Source organism: Podarcis melisellensis (genome assembly GCF_964234715.1).
Source record: "Podarcis melisellensis genome assembly, chromosome: 3".
Lineage (NCBI taxonomy): Eukaryota > Metazoa > Chordata > Lepidosauria > Squamata > Lacertidae > Podarcis > Podarcis melisellensis.
In genome coordinates, this window is record NC_138530.1 from 84,310,605 (window position 1) to 84,330,932 (window position 20,328).

The window sequence follows — 20,328 nt, forward strand, 5'->3', positions numbered from 1 at the left end:
TAAATTTAGTTAGCCCTTACTTTCTTACATATAACCTGCCTTATTCTCATGTATGGAATTTGTTTTCTAATTACATTTCAACCAGTAGAGCCGTGAAAATTCACTGATAGATATATATTGTTTGTACTTCCATGTCATTGCCCATGCTACACTTACATTCACCATTTACCTCATTCAGATCTTGCTCTCTCATTCATACATCTGCTGTTCACCCTATTCATACACATAATCACTCGTGCACCCCTTTCACATACTCAGCTTAACTGAACACAAGTGCATCAGTACTGTCTCTTCACTTCCTCGTACTCCTTTCTGACAAAAGATCATGACTCCTTATTCCTCTCATGCTGGTAGTTTAATATCTTAATATTCATGGCACCACAACAGCTAAACCAATAGCTGTAGGTTCTCATTTCTCTGACCTCTGGGGTATCTGTGACCCAGCAGCTCATGCGATAGCTGAGACATCTCAAAGGTCATAGGCTTCTTCTACCTTTTCATTATCCAAGTTCCTGTGGTGCTTTCACAAAGGTTGTCAAATTTAGCACCACCCAATTTCAGAAAGGTGTGCTTTCATTTGACAACTCACTCATATCTCTATAGCAGCTTGAGAAGAGCCAGCAGCTCATTCAAAGTTGGCTTTGACTTCACCATTAGAATAAAGCAGAGGTAGGGAACGTTCCCCCTTGAGATGTTGCTGGACAACAACTCTCATCATCTCTGATCACACAAGCTGGGGCTGGTGGGAGTTGGCACCCAAAAACACCTGGAAGGTCCCTGGTTCCCCATCCCTGCTGTAGAGATATTGTAATATTTGGTAGTAGCTGATAACTGCATGCAAGATTAAGTTTATTCCTTTGCTTTTCCTTCTCTAGACTTCAGAGCAGTACTGCATACAAATAATCTGACTGAAGAGCCAATTACACCCAGGAGAGCCAAGATCTGGAAAGTTCCACATTATGAAGAAATGAGAGATTGTGTCAGCTCTAGTGTGAGAGAGAAGGGAAAGGAAGAATTGCTGGTCACTTGAATAAGCAGGAAATACTGTAAATAAGTTTTGCAGGTTATTGAAGCTCTACTAAAATATATTCATTATTTTTAACCAGTGGCCACAGATGGGCAGAAAAAAAGCAGACAAGTGTGTATCACCAACTCTGTCATTACTGAATTCAAGTCTCTAAAACAATGGCCATCTGTAAAAAAAAAAAGGTAAAGGTAAAGGACCCCTGACAGTAAAGTCCAGTTGCAAACGACTCTGGGATTGCGGCGCTCATCTCGCTTTACTGGCTGAGGGAGCTGACATTTGTCCACAGACAGTTTTTCCGGGTCATGTGGCCAGCATGACTAAGCTGCTTCTGGCAAAACCAGAGCAGCGCATGCAAACGCGGCGTTTACCTTCCCGCCAGAGCGGTACCTATTTATCTATTTGCACTTTGACATGCTTTCGAACTGCTAGGTTGGCAGGAGCAGGGACCGAGCAACAGAAGCTCACCCCATCGTGGGGATTCGAACCGCCAACCTTCCAATCAGCAAGCCCTCGGTTCAGTGGTTTAGTCCACAGCACCACCCGTGTCCCTATCTGTAGCCAGCCTGAAAATTTCAGGTCAGCCATAAAGGATAATTGTCACCTTGGCCAACCACTCCCTTTCAGCTTAATTTATACCATACAGTTGTAAAGATGGCATAGAGGAATCCCAAACTATGTCACCCTAAATTCTTAAGATGGCTATATATAAAACATCACTAACGTGCATGGAATCAAGTAGTGTTTCATAAACAAAAATGATAGATAGATTATAATCTAACGTACACAACTGGGGAAAAGAACAAATGAAGAGAGCTGGAAGGAGTAAATGTGGGCGACGCAGACAAGGATGAATTACGTAAATACTTTGAAGTAAGAAATAAAGTGGCATTTATATAAATCACTAGACAATAATAATAATCTGAAGAAGTAAAAGTAGACTGAAATGTGTGTGCATGCACTTTTAAAAAGACTTCTAACAGTAACAAGCTGCTACTGATCAGAAAACAGCGAAGCAAAAGTATAATCATATCCTTCAAAGGTGCATTTGTTTTGAAATCAGTAGTCTTTAAATCTCTCATGACTTTCTGTTACTGTCCTTAGAGTTGCAATGCAAGTTTCCAATGGGATGCTCTGATGTGAAGCACTTACATTAGTACTGTTCCTCATTTGATACTGAAGAACTTGGGCTCAGCGAGCATTGGGAATGGTTCTCTCAATATTGAAAGTAGTTTTTCCACTTCAGGCATCTATACTAACTTTCTTCCCTACTATGCTAAATTAATACAAGTGACCAAGAGATGAGGATGAGTAAAACCCACTCTACTTGCATCTTGATTAAAATTATGTATCTTGGATTCAGTTATTACAATTGTTGCTCTAGTCCAGGGATTTCCGAACTGCGGTCTGCAGACCACCAGTGGTCCATGAGGCTTATTCAGCTGGTCTGTGGCATGTCTATATTAAATATGCATTTGGATTTTTAATTATCTAAGAAACACAATACCATTAAAAATTATACAACTTCTAGCACAGCGCATTACAATTGTTATAGCAGGCAGATAAATATTTAAGTAATCTGCCAAAACCTTGAGTAATCTTTAAGGTGGTCTGTAGTGGGGAAGAGTTGGGAACTATTGCTCTATATTTTGGCCTCACTGTAAAACCAGGGAGGGTGGTGAGTTTTTACCCTATACAGTCGTACCTTGGTTCCTGAACGCCTTGGTACTCGGACGTTTTGGCTCCCGAACACCACAAACCCGGAAGTGAGTGTTCCGGTTTGCAAACATTTTTCAGAAGCTGAAGATCTGACGTGGTTTCCACGGCTTCTGATTCAGTACCGGAAGCTCCTGTAGCCAATTGGAAGCTGTGCCTTGGTTTTTGAACCTTTTCAGGAGTTGAACAGACTCCTGAACAGATTAAGTTCGAAAACCAAGGTACCACTGTATAATCTTATGAAACCACAAAAACGTATGCCACAATAAAAGTTTTTAGCTAGGATAGCCACATATTACCAAAGGAGAGGACAAAAGAGGGCACAGTTTCACAAACATTTATCATACGCTAAATTATAGGTTAAAAAATCAAATTTAGAAATAACGATTACTATAAATAGAAACACAATATTTCTCATCATAGTGCAGTAGGCTAATGAGATTATTTGCATGCCTGCTCAGTCTACTGTTCAAGTTAATTGTTCAAGGTGTCTGCTCTGCATTCTGAAAGTTTTTTATCAATAACCCATAGTTTATTCTTTTTGAACAAACTCTATTCCTTTGGAGTTTGTCACATCAGCATAAGTCATTGCTACATAATCTAAATAACTGGTAGCTCACTAAGTCTAAGTAACCCCTAGATAACCAAAAGAGATAGTAGTTCTCACAGACTATTTGCAGTGTCATTTTTGACAGGTTACGTATTTAAGAGAAGAAGCCAGGACATAAAGCTAACTGGACAGAAGACTAACTTTACTGCTAAGATCCAACAAGAGGAGCGGCACTTGCATAGCTGGCTGACACTGTACCCTCTATGTTTGGAATCACCACATTCAATCATTTGTTAAGGGGAGCTTAGGACACACTACTCAGGAAGTGAGACAAGAACTTATAGAGGAACAGGTACAAGAAACTCCTGACTCAACCTGGATACAGCTCAACCCACCTAGCATGACAGTTTCCCATTTCTGGTTTACTACTTCCCCAAAATGTTTTATAAGGTAATATTGTTATTGCCATGGCTTTCCAGTTTCTATCATTCAAAACGAAAGAACTGAGTTTGTTAAGACCTCCTAGTTGATAGAAACAATCAAAGTTAAGTGGGAAATTCACTACTAAAGGATGCCCATGAAATGATCGCTTCTATTTCAAATAAGATCTTGCACCCTCCACAATATCTTGTGCGATTTTGGAAAGATCCTGGTGGAAATGGGCAGGCAACACCTCAGGGGCTTCTGATGCCCGAGGCAGCTGCCTCACCCTGCCCAATAATTGCACCGGCCCTCCCTCTCCTTGCACTTCCCCAAAATCTGCTCCAGAGGGTTGGGTGGAAAACAAATACAAACTTGGCAGGGGCACACAGGGGAGGAGAGGGGGGAAAGTTCTATTTCAGAAGCACAAGTCTTTGAACTAATCAAATTGTTGCATACAACCCAAAATTTCCAAGGCCTATCCCTGAATTCAACACATTTAAAAAATGCAATATTTTGAAAGCAGCAACACTATCCCTATAGCCTCTCTTAGTATTTGTTTGACTATCTGTAGAAACTGGAAATAATAATAATAATAATAATAATAATAATAATAATAATAATAAATGGTTTAGTTGAATGCAACACTAAGATATGGATCAGCAGAAAAACGCTGCACAAAGCAAGTATTTTCCAAATACTATAAGGCATGTATAACACATACAGGGGAAATATATTCTATCTAGGACACAGCAGTACTAAGAATACACAGTTTTAATCCTGGATGAGGATTAAAGTTCTTTATAACAAAAAAAGAGAGAAAGAACAGATTACATCCATCTCTAATAATCATGTTGTTTTCAGGAAATTATTCTGCTATTATACAGGTTCTCCTTAATAAACAAAAACTGCAAATAAATGTAGCCAGTAGTGAATATTGAAAAGTCTACTCATTTATCAATCTAACAGTGGAATCATAGCCATGTCTACTCAAATATACATCCAATTCAATTCAGTGGGTCTTATTCCCAGGTAAGTATGGCTGTATACAGTGGCCTGGGATTAAACCCCATTGTAGCTAATGGGATTTACTTCTGAGTAAACATGCATAGGATTACAGTCACTGTAATCTTATAATGGCAAATGACATGGGAAAATGCACATTCATGTAAATTAGAAGTGGCCACTTTTTTCTCTTCAGATGATTAAAGTGGTGCTCCTACTCCACAGACAGAAGAAATAAAGTGATATTTGCTAGCCGTATCCAACACAGAATGTCTTTGATCTCATCTTGCTACAGCATTGCTATCTGCACAAAGTACAGCCATTTCACTACTGATCAAACTGATGATCCTTAGCACTTCTTGCTAACTTCTAATTATGAAGCCCAGACCTTCACATTAACCAAAAAAGGAGCCGGCCCTTTGGCCAGCAATGATTGCATACATGCCCTAGTGGTGAGCAATCAGAAGTCACATGCTTCAAACAAGTAGTCCAACTCAATTGTTTGTTTCATGCCCCTTAAACAGCATGGTTGGGTCCCCAGCCTGGTGTCACAATTGACCACATTGTACAGTATTATCCTTGAAAGCTAAACACGTTTGGAAACCTGGGCGATACTTATCAAACCCCAAGAGGTGATCGGTGTGCAAGCTCCCTTTTAAAGTGAGGCTTCTCACCATCAGACTAGAGCCACGAATGGATCAATAGCCAAGATTTGCCGCTGGTTTTGAGACTAAAGCCTTGACCATCTGGGCACTGATTAGATGATGGAACATCCGGCATTTGGATTTGTGCCTTTTCCTCTCTCGGGATACTTTCGTAAATACGGTGACTATGTTAGCATCTCAGAATACTGTGGCCTACAAACTATTAATTGTAAATCACTCTGCTTAAGACAGCAAAACAAAGCAGCACATTTTCAGAGGCGCTTAACTGAATAGCATCAATTAATACATTCAGATGAACAGGTCTGGCTTGACAAGAGGATGTCTTAAGGCAGGGGTAGTTAACCTTTTTATATCTACCACCCACTAATGCTTCTTTCTTGGTGGTAAAATTTCCTTACCACTCACCAGGGCTTGATGGAAGGAGGATTCAGCTTGTGCCCTACTGCCCACCTAGAATCCTGAAACACCCACTAGTGGGCGGTAGGGACCAGGTTGACAACCCCTGTCTTAAGGCAATGACATCTGCATATGTACTGAAGATGTAGGATTGCTACATGTAAAGGAAGGAAACTGGTGGAGAACTAAAAGAAAAGGCGTCTAGGCAGATTCTGGTTAGCAGAAACAGCTCCAAGCACTTGTCCAAAGTGAAGGTGATTTAATGCGCAGTATATATCCAAATTATTTTAATACCAGTAGTTATTACCGTAACTCCTTTTAAACATCAACATATGTAGATTGGGATCCAAAGAATCCCTTCAGTGCTTTTCACATGGATGCTAAGTGATCCTGTTCCATCCACCGCCACTACCAACAATGTGTATGTTGAAGAGAGCATCTGAAGAGAGCATTTGGTAATATCTTATGCGTACTTTCATAAAGGCCCAGATGCACCAGTGTTTCAGTAGGTCCTCATTCTAGTTATCCGGTTGTGATCTTAGAGATCTCAGTTCCTCTTAGTTAAACGGGTAGCCCAATCCTAAATATGTTTTCCTCGAGGATTAAGTTGCATGAAGCTCAACAGGAATTGCTTTTTGAGAAGTATACTTAGGATTATAGCTCAAGGTATATACATTTGTACTTTTTTCTGTCCCAAATTTAAGAGGGGGGAAATTAATCTGCTCCTGGTTAATCCCTAAACAGTATATATTTTCAACTTCCAAGACGCCATGTTACACAGCAATGGTCTTCCATGGTAACCATTTTCTGCGTTTGGCCAATACATATAGCTAAGAAATGTGGCTACTAATTTAGAATGAATAAACTGACTAAAATGAAATACCCATTTTCTGAAAGTCCAACCACTCCCTGAACCTTAAAAAGTGATATTCCAAAAGACGGATTGCCTGCCGTAGTGGCTAGAATGGGGATGGGACTGATGGGAGTTTTAGTCCAAAAACACTTGGAGAGTTGTAGATTCCCCATCTTGGTTCTACAGTGTGCACTCAATTTTCATGAGGCATCTTCATTAACATTTTAAAATTTATTTTCCCCGCACCAACAGGCATATTGAGGAAATAAGAAATGTGATTTTTAAACATTCATATTGCATGCCACATGATTTACAGAGAGAGTAGATGTTTAGAAGTACTTTTCTTTTTAAAAAAATAAAAAAAAAATATTATTAGTTAGATTTCCCAGAAAATCTACCTTAAAAAAATAATGTTCACAGTGTAATGGTTTGAATATCTATATATGTGATTTGACAATTAAAGTCATTTACAGCAACAAAGTTAAAAACCGGAATTAGATACCTTTCAATTTCACAAAGAAATAACTTTACTACTATTCCCTGTCAAATTATGAATTTGATATATTGATTTCCTATGTAATGTAAAAAGAGGTTGTAATAAATAAGATTTCTTCCTCCCAAAGTATAACCTGCATGTTCTACTACTATGAAAAATATAAATTTATAATAGGAAAAGCTGTTTAGCTACTGTCCTTAAAATTTTGCAAAAAAGTTTAGTATCTGGATTTTACAACTGAACATTTAGTCAAAATAATTTGCATTAATTGGTTTCACATAAAGAACACTGTAATAATATATGAAGAAATATGGATTCTAACCACTTTGTCCTCCTTTGGGAAAGCATCCAGGGAAGCAGAAAAAGGAGAAAAATATAAAAGAAAGAGAGAAAAGAAAAAGGAGGAAAACATTAATAGGCAGATATAAACAAGGCAATTCTTGTGTTCCTGTAAGCATAAGATTTACCAAAAATTAAACACAGCACGTTTAAATAAAAATATCTATAGCACCACACACATATGGGCAGATACCTGAAGGTTTTTAGCAGAAAATAAAATAAAAAATAGTGAAATGGATACATCAGGATTCAATACTCCAGTTTTGATGTAATAGCTGAGATCCAAAGGGCTGTGAGCAACTGGTAGTACTATACTACCAGTATTACTGGTAGGAGGAATTAAAAATCCACAGGGTGGAAATGGAAGCACTTTCCCCTCACACATAAGAATTTTGGATTGTTTCATCCCCACTAGAAGCAATATGGCTCCCCCATTGGACTCGGCAACGTGTAAAGTACAGTGGGTGGTCTCCAGTGTTGTCCTACTCAGTGTAAATCTATTGAAATGAATGAACACCACCAACTTAGGTCCATTAATTCCAAAAGGTCTGCTCTAAATATTACTTAGTTGTGTATACAAGTACATGACACTACTTTCTATAAATGTCATTGGCAACTGCACAAGAGCATATACAATTTTCAGGGTGTATAAATCAAAGTAGATTTTCTACAATACTAATGCAGAATTCCATGAGGAAAGCATTATTATAGCTTGTCACTGTGTCTGTCACAATCATTTTCAAGTGGGGAAAAAATAGGTCCCCTCTTTTATTTATTTCTGAAATTGATTTTGCACACACAAAACATGGAGCGAGGAATTCTGAAAACAAATATATAGATTGAGCAAAACAATGAAGTTCAAGGAGTTGGGGTGTGGAAATAAGAAAAGGAAACCAATGCCAAAAAACATCTGGACAGGTAGGATGTTCTAGCATAGAATCAAAATTGCTTTGTTTTGCATGCAGTAGAAAACTTACATTGTTTGATCGCAGAGAAACACGTCCTCCACATCTGGCACAAAACTTTGTCCGGCAGTAGGAGCATAAATGGCCACAACCATCGGCAAACTTAGTTTTGTGACAGATTCCACATGTTGGCGCATCGTCCTTGTGCTCTCCATGGTAACGGCGGGATTCCTCACCTATTTTTCGGACTTGCTCTTTGTAACTTTCAAATTGTTGGTGCAATCTTCTGTAAGGAAAAGAAGGTTTTTTTTATATAGCAAAAGCACCAAGACAAACTCACCCATCAAGTGCCTAGCACTTATCCACACTATGTGTGTCTTCACTATATTTGCTAAATAGAAGCATGAATAACTGCTTGTGTTGGTTTCTTTAACATAAGCCAAGCAAGCTGCTTTTTATGCAATCAATTACCAATAAAATCCTCCTGTTTCCAAAACAAATGAAGGCCACTTATAGATTTCAGAAGAGTTCCAACACTGTGTATGACCAACACAGTTGTCTGTGTTTTTGCCAGGATGTAGAAACTTCAAAAAGTTATTTGATAATAGCAAATGCCATACAAAGAAAAACCCTTCCTCTTCTTAGGTAAATTTAGCTGAAGTCATTGTCCAAACTGATTATTACTTTCAATTTAATAAAATGTAGGTTCTTTCCCCTTAAAGATTTTCATAAGCGCTCTGTCATCATTTCATCCATAACATTTTCAAAGTGAAAGCTGTCACACGCACCACCAGTCTCACTCGCCACTATGACAAACAAAATTTAAAAAATGTATAGCAGAATAATACACTTTTCGATTTAACCCATTAACTGCTGATATGGCTGAAACCAATCATAAGCTGCAAATTGCAAGCCGTCAAAAAGTTCTGGAAGAAGCACTATCATATGTGCAACTGTGGGTGAAAATCTTTAAGTACAAGTGGCTCTTAAAACAAAGCAATGCAGTGTGTCTCTGCCCTTCTCACAGTTCCAGCCAGCCTACAAGAGCCTTTCAGTGCAGTTCAGATCTCGGGGTGGTGAGTGGCGGTGAGTTTCAAGAATGGGGAAGGCATAAAGGGCACCTTTCCCCCCCCCACCCCATGCTTTCCTTGTTGTGCTGCATAGTTATACAGGGTTGATAGAACCAAATCTCGGCAATTTGAAATTATAAATTAGACATAGGCAAACTCAGTCCTCAGATGTTTTTTGGGACTACAATTCCCATCATCCCTGACCACTGGTTCTGTTAGCTAGGGATGATGGGAGTTGTAGTCCCAAAACACCTAGAGGGTCGAGTTTACCTATGACTGTTTATAAATAATATTCTGGAGATGGGAGAGCTATCCCTCCACTTTATTTACAACTTCTCCCTCAATCCATTTGCCCTGTTGTCATCATCTATCAGGCAGATTGTTGTTTTTTTAAAGTCACTTCCTTTAATTCACAAACTTTTGCACTTCTGTACACCTAGGTAGGGCATCCCCCATGTATGTATGCAGAAGTGACTGCCTTATTTTTGAGAGGCTTTCTTTTTGATTAAAACAGTCGCCCAGCAGATGGCACCAGAGATTGCAATTTCACATAGCCATCATCTGTTCAGTTTTAAAGAACTGAGGTTTCCTAGAAGCAAGTGCCTTTAATTTTGTGGTAACAATGGCCTTATCTTCTGTTAAAAATCTCTCTTTATAAATGTAAGAATATTTGTGTGCATGAAATGAGTATTTCCTGTTCATTTGTCCACTCAGCTTGTGACAGGAGTGTGCAAAACGACAGCTTCTGTTCACAACGAATCAGTCAGGTAACCACCATCATGTTTGGATATTCACAAGGAAACCAGATAGCCACAACCAGGCCCTAAGATCTAGTATCTGGTGCATTCCACTGGTGTGTACACAGAAGGAACCATCCCTAGCATTTGTTTTCCGTTTCTAATTTTACGTCAAAACCAGCCTTTCAATATAAGTCCAGCCTGGTGTAAGAGTTTCTATAGGAGGAAGAAATACTGAATGAGATACCCGGTTTTTGTGGGGAAAGTATTTTTATAGTTCTTGAGCAGAACGAAACACAGGGAGCAGGTGAAGAGCACAACTTCTACAATGTTTTGTGAGTCTCTTTGCATATAACAATAGTTCATATTAAGCCCACCGATGTTTTTTGGGACTTGTTTACATAGTGAGTAAACAGTCCACACACAAAGGCTGACAGATCTGCAAATGCTTAAAAATACCTAGTTTGGTGTAATGGTTAGAGCCAACTGAACTGATGAGACTCAGGTTCAAATTGCCACTGAGCCAGTCACCATCTCCCAGGCTAACCTACCTCACAGGGTTGTTGTGAGGGGGAAAAGCAGAGAGAACCATCTACATTCCCTAAGCACTTCCTTGGAGTAAGATGGGATGAATATATATATGCATTTGACACTAATTGTTGCAGAAGCCACCAAGTCAATTTCCCTGTCCGTCCATGGAAAGATTTTGAGCCCTGCTGGTGACTATTCAGCTGGAATGACAAAGCACCCTTAAGGGCACCTTGCTCCTAAAACATGTTTTGCTTGAAAATAAAAGCCCTCTTCAGGTGTTCTCTTAACACATTGCACTCTGGCTCAGGGAGGGCAGCAAGAGAACCAATGTGATGTAATGGTTAGAATGTTGGACTAGGACCTGGGAGAACAGGGTTTGAATCCCCATTCAGCCACGATGCTCACTGGGTTACCTTGGGCCAGCCGCCATCTCTTAGCCTGACCTACCTCACAGGCTTGTTGTGCAGATGCAATGCGGAGGAGGAGAACCATGTGCACCACTCTGAGATCACTGGAAGATAAGGTTGGTATATAAATTAATAAATAAAATAATAAGAATGGTGAATGGCCCTCTCTCACATGTTTTACTAAACAGGGCACCAGAACACCTGAAGATGGTTTTAGTCCCATTAATTTCCAGTGCATTCAGGACAACTGATGTTATGTAATGAAGTTCTCACCCTGGGCCAGCAGGGGGAAACTGTAGATAGTTATGCAAATAAGGGATCGAAAGTGACGTTCAGCGATTGGATAGTTTTAGAAAATTGTTACAGTTACATTGTACTGGAGCTCTATATAAGCAGGCTGACTGAACCCTTCAGTTCAGTTCTGTTCTGGCCTGTGAATAAACAAGAGCTGTTTGAAGAATCGCTGTGTCATCTGATATGTTCACCCACAACTTAACAACTGATATGATGCGAGGTAACTATAAAGGTCCCTAGGAGGCCTTGTAGAAGTCTCTCTCTCTCTCTCTCTCTCTCTCTCTCTCTCTCTCTCTCTCTCAGCCTTACCTGCATTACATTGCTAAGAGAAAGATGACACTCTTAAAGTGCTCTGAAAGGGCTAAAGAAGGAAAGAAGAACAATAACAATATTTCCAAATGTGCTTAGGGACTGCAGCTATTGATTGAGCTTGAATTGTATTCATCTCAAGAGCAAAATGGTGGCACCTGTTCACTGCAACTACACTGCTGCTGGCCCTGCTATGGCATTGTGAGAGGGACTTACATGCGCAGAGCATTCCGGAATCAGGCATAATTCCAAAAGGTCCACTTCTCACAATTATTTAACAAGATATGGAAAGGATCAGCCATAGGAGGTACACAACAGGTTTACAGCAAAGTGGGTTACTGTTGAATTTCATTTTTGTACATCATCTCAAAAGCTGCAAGCGAACATACCTATTGAAAGAAAAAGGCGCTTCAAAACCCTGGTGACTCAAGAGGCACAACTGGACGATTATGAGTCAGTGATTTATGATAGCTAAAATAAAGCAAGCTAAATATGCAAGCTTCCCACTATTATTCCCGAAATGATCGCATGCAGCTGTTCAACCAGGAAGCTTCTCTCTGACCAAGCCAGCAGGAACTATTACAGCCATTCTTGTTCAGCTTGAAGCTTTTATATCTCAAAGCTGATGAAACATTTCTGAAAGTTCCATCGCATGTGGTTTCTTTTTCCCAGGCCCAGAGACTGCCCACATTTCACTATTGATTCTTAGAAGTCTCCTTAGAAGTCTCAACTTCCGAGTTCAATGGGATTTCTTCCTTACATAAAGAATCAGAATTTGATTAAAAATAGCTGGCAGAGGAAAGACATTGCCACAGGGGAAACGACAACTCTTCAAGAACCTAAGAGGCTTGAAACTGGGTTGTCTGTGCATAGAGAACCTCCTTGGTTGTGCAAGACCATTAGAAGGACCTGCTTCAGCATCTACACTCAGCTCATTGCTATCCCATACTGCAGCTGACTGCCAGCATCTAGTGTGGGGAACCAGAAATGTTTTGTAGCTCTTAGGAAGTGAGACTTGATAGGCGATGTTGCAATTCAGAGTGCTCCTGTTAAGGGTTCCAGCCAGCCAATCACACCTGTTTTCCAGGACACTCTATTCCATTCACCTGCCCTGGGGGAGAAAAAGATTGAGCCAATGAGCAACTATTTCTATATTGCTCATTTCCCATCACATAGTTGCCAGGTTTTGAACAAGTAATCAAGGAGAAAGGGGAGTTAAAGTCACACATCAGGGCAGCCCAACTTTTCACACCAAGTGGGCCGCAAGCAGAGCTTTCCAAACTATTCATGTTGGTGATGCACTTTTTAGACGTGCATCATTTCTCAACACAGTAATTCAGTTTTACTAGCAAACTGGAGGCTAAACTAACCCCTTTCCAGCCCCAGGAGGAGCACAGGGAGCATTCACACGACACACCTACACACTGCAGCCAGCACACTAACGTGTCACAACAAACAGTTTGGAAAGCTCTGGCCGCAAGAGGACTTTGATGTGGAACCTGCAGGCTGCACACTACCTTGTCACTTGGAGGGGGGGAGCAAGGCCAAAATTTGACAAACACACCCCACACCTTCATTCTGCCTTCCCAAAGCCAGCTAAGTGAGGCATCGGGCTTTGGGAAGGAGGCACAAGGCTCTGGCAGGATCCTAAACCCTCCCACCTCCTTTTTAAAGCTGGGCGAGCACTAACTGGACTTTGGGAAGAAGGCAGAAGGACTCTCAGACGCTGTCAGAGTCTTCCCACCTCCTTCCCAAAGCCCAGCCCCTCGCTTACATGGCTTTGGGAAGGTAGCAAAGGGACATGACATGAAATGCAGTCCAAGGGCCCCACATTGGACCACCCTGGTCTAAATCATATAACACCTTTGGAGTTATTATTCCATTCGGGGAGACTTGATTCCTAGCAAAATACGAGAACAAGTTTTATGAGAGAAATAAGCAATAATTTTCTGTACTGTAGGATAAAAATGGAATTGTTTATCAGTCACAGCAAGAGCCTGGATAGCCTTCTAGTCCCTGCTGGTATATATCCAAGTTTCTAGTCTGTGCTTAAAATAATGATTCCGATTATTATTTTTTAGAAGTCTGAAGAAGTCAGCAGTCATATAAAAAAACCCACTTATGCACATTTGGTCAAAAGCGAACATCTCACTGCGTTCCGTGGAACTTACTTCCTACGTGAATCCATATCAGCCTTTAGAAAATCTTCTAGAGTCTTGATAAATTAGGACCATATAATCCTGACAACCCACAGAGAACAAACCATCAACCTACTAGGGTTGAAGGACAGGTCAGTTTCTGACCAGAATAGTTGGTTTTGGGGTCATTAGGAGGTACTCAGTGGTCTACAGGCTGCCCACCACTTTCCTGGTCCCACTTTCTAGGTTTTTAGCTGTGTGCTGAAGCATTTGCTGAGAGCAGAGGGACCCAGCGCTAAGCACACAGGACTGGCAGAGGACTCCAGGTGGACTCTCCTTCCTTGGAGAGGCTGGATGGCCATCTGTCATGGATGCTTTAGCTGAGATTCCTGCATTGCAGGGGACTGGACTAGATGACCCTTGCATCCCTTCCAACTCTAAGATTTTATGATTCCAACCCTCATTTGCACCCCGATGGTGTGTTTGTGTGTCCCTCCATTGGTCTTCCCATTCCTCTTCTGTCCACTGAATGTACAAAGTGGGAAGAAGTGCTACTGGTAGGACTCCCCACCGCCTGCCAGGCCTTCTAGGGGCAGGGCTGCATCCCAAGCAGGTCCCATTGCTGTGGTTGGACACCTTCAAACCCAATGTACCCCCTCCACCTCCCCCCACCTAGGTACTGTGTGCAGCAGTGATGTGAATGCAGCAATATCCTTATACAGTGGTACCTTGGGTGAAGTACCGTATTTTTTGCTCTATAAGACTCACTTTTTCCCTCCTCAAAAATTAAGGGGAAATGTTTGTGCGTCTTATGGAGCGAATGCAGGCTGCACAGCTATCCCAGAAGCCAGAACAGCAAGAGGGATCGCTGCTTTCACTCATTTCACTGCGCAGCGATCCCTCTTGCTGTTCTGGCTTCTGAGATTCATAATATTCTTTTTCTTGTTTTCCTCCTCCCAAAACTAGGTGCGTTTTGTGGTCTGGTGCATCTTATACAACAAAAAATACGGTACTTATTTCGTTCCGGAGGTCCGTACTTAACCTGAAACTGTTCTTAACCTGAAGCGCCACTTTAGCTAATGGGGCCTCCTGCTGCTGCTGCGCCACCGGAGCACAATTTCTGTTCTCATCCTGAAGCAAAGTTCTTAACCTGAAGCACTATTTCTGGGTTAGCAGAGTCTGTAACCTGAAGCATATGTAACCTGAAGCGTATGTAACCTGAGGTACCACTGTACCAGATCGGAGTATTTGCCCATCTAACTCAATATTGTTTACTTTCATGGGCACTGGCAGTAACATCTTTCCAAGGTTTCAGGCAGAGGTCTTTCACGTCACCTGCTACTTGAGCCTTTTAAATGACATTTAGGATTTAAACCTTTAGCATGTGATCTACCCATTATCATCATATCAGAGCGTCAAACCATCCTAAATTCCAAATATTGCCATTGGAAATGGACTGCAGAGGCAAAAGGCCAGCTGCTATGCCCCTCCAGAAGGAGATACTGTACTGAATTGTTTGTTTCAATTCGGCTGAAGTTAGGCTCCAATGCTAACCAAGCAACTCCTGACCATTCTCCCCAAAAACTCTACATTGAACCATCAGAATAAAACAGGCAATACTCTTGATAACTGGATTCATCTCAGTTTAAAAGCTAATGCTTGAATGGGAAAAAGAGGAAGGTTGGGTCATATTAATGGACATAAATAATAAGCTATTAGCACTTCAAGCAACAGCAACGCAATAGCTAATTTAAAGTCCAAGAGGGGTTATAAGACTTTTTATTATGCATCTTGAAATTTGCATCTGTTTAATGCTTTTATTATCCTACCTGCTGAGGACAATTTAATAGACTGCATAATGGCCCAAGCTAACTGCCCTTAGAAAATATTTTGGTTGGTTTCCGGTGTTCCAGAGAGCTCCTGCACAATAAATGAATATATTGAGCTTATTTGATTAGCCCTTGTCTGAAACTCCTTTCCCCCTTCCCAGTCACAGTAAAGCTTATGTAAAGCTGTTACTTGAGAGGGGCTATAAGCTCAGGGGCAGAGCATATAATCCTCATGGAAAGGGTCTCCCATTCAGTCTCTGGTATCTGCAGACAGGGCTGAGGAAGACTCCAGAGAGCTGCTGCCAGCCAGAGTGTGCAATACTGTGCTAGATGGACCAACAGCCTGACTCTGTGAAAGAATCCCCCAGTAAGGGGGGAACGTATGAACAGGGGGACAGATTCACAGACACTGCATTAAAACTTTAAAAAGTGTGTGTGTGTGTGTGTGTGTGTGTGTGTGTGTGTGTGTGTGTATGAGAGAGAGAGCGGGAGATATGCCCATTCAGAACCAACTCATTTCATAACAAATAAGTATGACCCATGATTCTTTTCCTGGAGAATATTACAACTTCCAAACATAACTGGAAACATGAAGGAAACGACGAGACAGTGGTGGTTAGCAAGAAATGCCAAAGTAATATGAAACCTATTTCTCAGGCAAGTGTTTGGTAAGCAGGTAAAATGGATTACAGTTTTGGGCATGGCAGCACCTAAAGGGGGGAAAGGGGGGAACCCGCATCCAGGTATATCAACATATATTAACAGATCAGGGAAATATATTACAATATGGGAAGAAATGTAAACAGAATGCGACAATTAAGTAAAATAAATAAATTTTAAAATGCGTGTATGTTTTGTTATCAAATAATATAACTTAAATCTGTGTCTGTGGAAGCATTCAGGTATGCATCATACACCTAGTCACCATTATTTGAAAACCAGTTGACCTAATTCAATTGTTTGGCTGCAGAAACTCTTCTGCATGCAATCTCTGATGCCCCCCCCCCCCAATTTATTGGCATGCGGAAACCTGATTGTATTGGAACTCAAACCAGCCAATAGATTTTTTATTTTTTTTATTTTTTTTTACAGATGCACATCTAAATTAGAATTTTGAGGAGGTGTATTACTGACTTATCATTTTATGTTAAAATATCATTGAGCTGGGAGTTAGCGTTCATTTAGATGTAGAAAAGCAGCTATGAACAATTTAAAATTAAAACAGCCAAAGCCAAATATAGGCCGCTAATTTCCTTTTTTTTGCAACAAGCACTGTCCATAAAACCCGTCTAAAAGAAAGGGGGGGGGAAACATCTGTTGGAAATTTCCTTCACAGAAGATTTATCAGGATTTAGAAGGAAAAACATTATTGTCTCCACCAGCCAATCAATGTTGAATTCTCAGTCTTCCCTCACCCCCCACCCCCATGCAATATGAGACAACAGTGTTAGCAAAATAAGAGTGCTTCAGAATGTTTGGGAATCAAGAGCACTGATTAGCTTGCGAGGAGGCAGTGATTTGTAATATAGAGAATGAGTACAAAACCACTCAGTGAACATTTTGTTGCTGGTACCGAGCCATAGTCAACTAACAGCTGCAAACAAGTGTGGAAAGAATGAACATAAACACCAGCAGCGTGGGCTTCATTTAAAAATAGTCATAGCAATCGAACCACTTGATCCCAGATAACCTCCCCCCCCCCCGGCTTGTTTTTGATATTTTTGTTTCTTTCCCTTGCAAAATAATTATGAATGGGACTTTGCACTCTGCTGCCATAACCAGTGAAGGAATTTGCCATTATTAACACATCGGTGGCGGCTTTTCCCCTCCTCTAAGGGTGTCTCTCATCACATACCTAGTGCTTTTGCCTCTGTCAAGGCTTGCTGCGGTTTGCAAAGTCTCTAAGCTGACATAAACATACCTTTGGGATGTGGTCGTGTGTACAGTGCAGTCACATCATGAGTGCATCTAGCATACATGAATTCAACTAAACACACTTATTATTATTATTATTATTATTATTATTATTATTATTATCCCAGCCATGTGGCTGGGCGTCCCCAGCCACACTCCCCCCTTCCGAAAGCACTCCACCACAGGACATCTGCCACTGCAGATTCTGCAAAAGTTCCTTCCTTCTACTAAGATCCCACCCGCCAGTTTCAGGATCCATTCCAGATATTTCCCGCTGCCTCGCCAGGATTTTCCCATCTTTGCCTGCCTCCTCCCTTGTTTTCTACCCTTTTCTAGATTCTTCCCCCTGGGGGAAAGCACTTTCCACCAGTTGGGGTGGAGCCCTCCAGGCTCACACATGCAGTGGAGAGATGAGGAAGGCCACTTGCCAGCCAGTGCTTACCATGGCCCCATTGTCCGGAGAAGAAGGTGGGAAAGCCTTCTCTGTTGTTGTTGTTGTTGTTGTTGTTGTTGTTGTTGTTGTTGTTGTTGTTGTTGTCCTCCTTCTCCACTGTTTCATCCAGCTCCTGCTTTCTGGCCTCAGGAAGGCACTGAGACCGAGGCAAGAAAAGCGCGTGGCACAGCCACCACACAATCAAGCAGCAGCACCAGACAGAACAGGAGAGTGAGAGCCCAACTACAGGCCGTTTGGAAGCAGACTGTACTTTATGGGTGATGTGCGGCAATTTCAACTATAGGCGATTTTCACCTTACCCACTGGATTCAGAGTGCAACCTCTGTGTAACATGCAACTCTGCTGACACAATTCCAGACACAATGCTCCAAATATTTCCTAGTTGCTGTAAATCCCCTAAGCCTATGGATTGAAGGCACATAGTATTGCGGCTTTGCCAAGATAAACAAGTTTGGGTCTGATCAGTATTTGGACAGGAAACCACCTGTGGAATCTCTTTATGCCACCTTGAGTTCCATGTAAATGGATCATTAACAGAAGTAGAACAAAATGTTGTAGTACTCTTGCTCAGTGTTCTGTTGAATCAGCCATACCCTTCTAACAAACACTCCATTCCCATCCCTCTTGCTAGTTTTCCATCCTTCTCCCAACAGTAAGTCAAAATTCTATGAGCACTGAGCACTGGGGGTGTTTTGGGAGTGTTCCCTCCTCTGCATTAGGGTCCCCCCCCCTAAAGTTTTTGTTTGCTTGTTTTATTTCTGCAGATCTTTGGAGATACCTCTCCCTTGTACCCTCTGAACCTTGGGGATAAAGGGAATTATGCCATACCTGTAATAACTTAGTAAATGTAAAGTTTAATAGAAACAGAAGCCATACAGGCAATTGTTTTGACACACATTCGACCACATCTCTGCATCTGATATGTGGCAAAGTCCTTAGCACTCATCAGGGTGATACAGATAACAAAAGCTATCCGGTCATATTTCAGGGCTCCAAGTTTCTCCAAATTTTTATCCAAGTACCTGTACAAATAATCACTCTTTAAAAAAATCCACTAGCTGACTTACTGAATGAAACAGTGATTCATGTCCCCTTTATAGCTATTGATTTGGCCTCCTCAGCAGATTCGTCAATACTCTAGCCACATGCCACACAGATTTATTAAAACTAATATTTAAAAATCCATCTCTATAACGTGTGTGCTCTATCCCCAATCTGTAACCGTATCCACAACACTTTTATTCAAGTATACGGTTTCAGTGTTATGACAGAAGAAAACTCGTATCATAATAATATGAGTTGGGAACTCTGTGGATCTTGAATTGAAAAAGTAGGATGAAGCTAGTGAAAGTGGATACACAATCTGAACCTCTAGATCAGGGATGAAAAGCTTCTGCTTGAGGGCTAAATGTAGGCTTCCAGGCATCCATATTTTCTACACAGAGCATAGAGGCGTGAGTGTAAAAAGACTAGCCTGCTGTACAAAAGCAACATTCACATTTGTTGTTCTGCCTATTTGCCTTTGGCTCCAGCCAACAAAAATGATGAAAAAACTTCCCCTTGCTAGAAGTACTAAGACTCCTGCCTTTACATGACTAACAGGGCAATCCCTTGTGCTTGCTGAACTCTGCATCTTCCAGCTAAAGCCACTGTGCTCAGGACGAATTCTACAGAAGGTACCCTTCATGTCTAGTGTCAGGCCTTGCTGCCCTCAGTCCCAGCTTGGTAGCTTTTAACTGTGGCAAAAACAATTATTTCTAGCCACTCTGACATTATCTCATAGTCATGGGTTACACTACATTTTTCAGATCTGCAGATGTGCAAATAGTGGGATTTTCTTTAATGCTTTATCGCATCCACAATAAAAATGTAAAACTCTATTAATGTGAGGAGAATCGGCTTCCAAATAATGAAGCAGCTGTGATTTTAAAGGAAACACACCCACACCCCACAAGCTTACCCCCGACTACTGAATACTTGCAAATAAGGTGTTGCATCACTGACAGAAGATACTTGAGATTGGGCTTAATCAAAACACTGGAGGGAGTTCTGCAGCTGCCTCCCTAAACGGACCAGAGATGCTACGTGGTGGAAGGAAGGAACTAGTTACAAGATGTGTTCCTGCTTTATCTGATGGCAACCACACATTTACAGTAACATCCACCTTAGTAATGTAAGAAGAGCCCTTCTAGATCAGATCAAAGGCACATCTTATCCAGCATTGTGTTCTCACAGTGGCCAACCAGATGCCTATGGGAAGCCCAAAAGCAGGTTCT

The 20,328-nt window shown here is 41.1% G+C and overlaps 1 protein-coding gene across 50 annotated transcripts in view; it reads right to left on the reverse strand.

The window, feature by feature from the left end:
- RIMS1 (regulating synaptic membrane exocytosis 1) overlaps positions 1 to 20,328 on the reverse strand; it is a 240,428-nt gene that overhangs the window by 138,559 nt on the left and 81,541 nt on the right. For 47 of the 50 annotated variants that reach the window (XM_081904833.1, XM_081904834.1, XM_081904832.1 and 44 more), the window contains exons 2-3: positions 8,442 to 8,655; positions 7,448 to 7,459 (exon numbers count right to left, since the gene is read on the reverse strand). In XM_081904833.1, coding sequence (XP_081760959.1) covers positions 7,448 to 7,459; positions 8,442 to 8,655 — 226 coding nt within the window. The remainder of the gene's footprint in view (positions 1 to 7,447; positions 7,460 to 8,441; positions 8,656 to 20,328) is intronic. The other 3 variants (XM_081904806.1, XM_081904837.1, XM_081904836.1) reach the window with 1 other exon arrangement.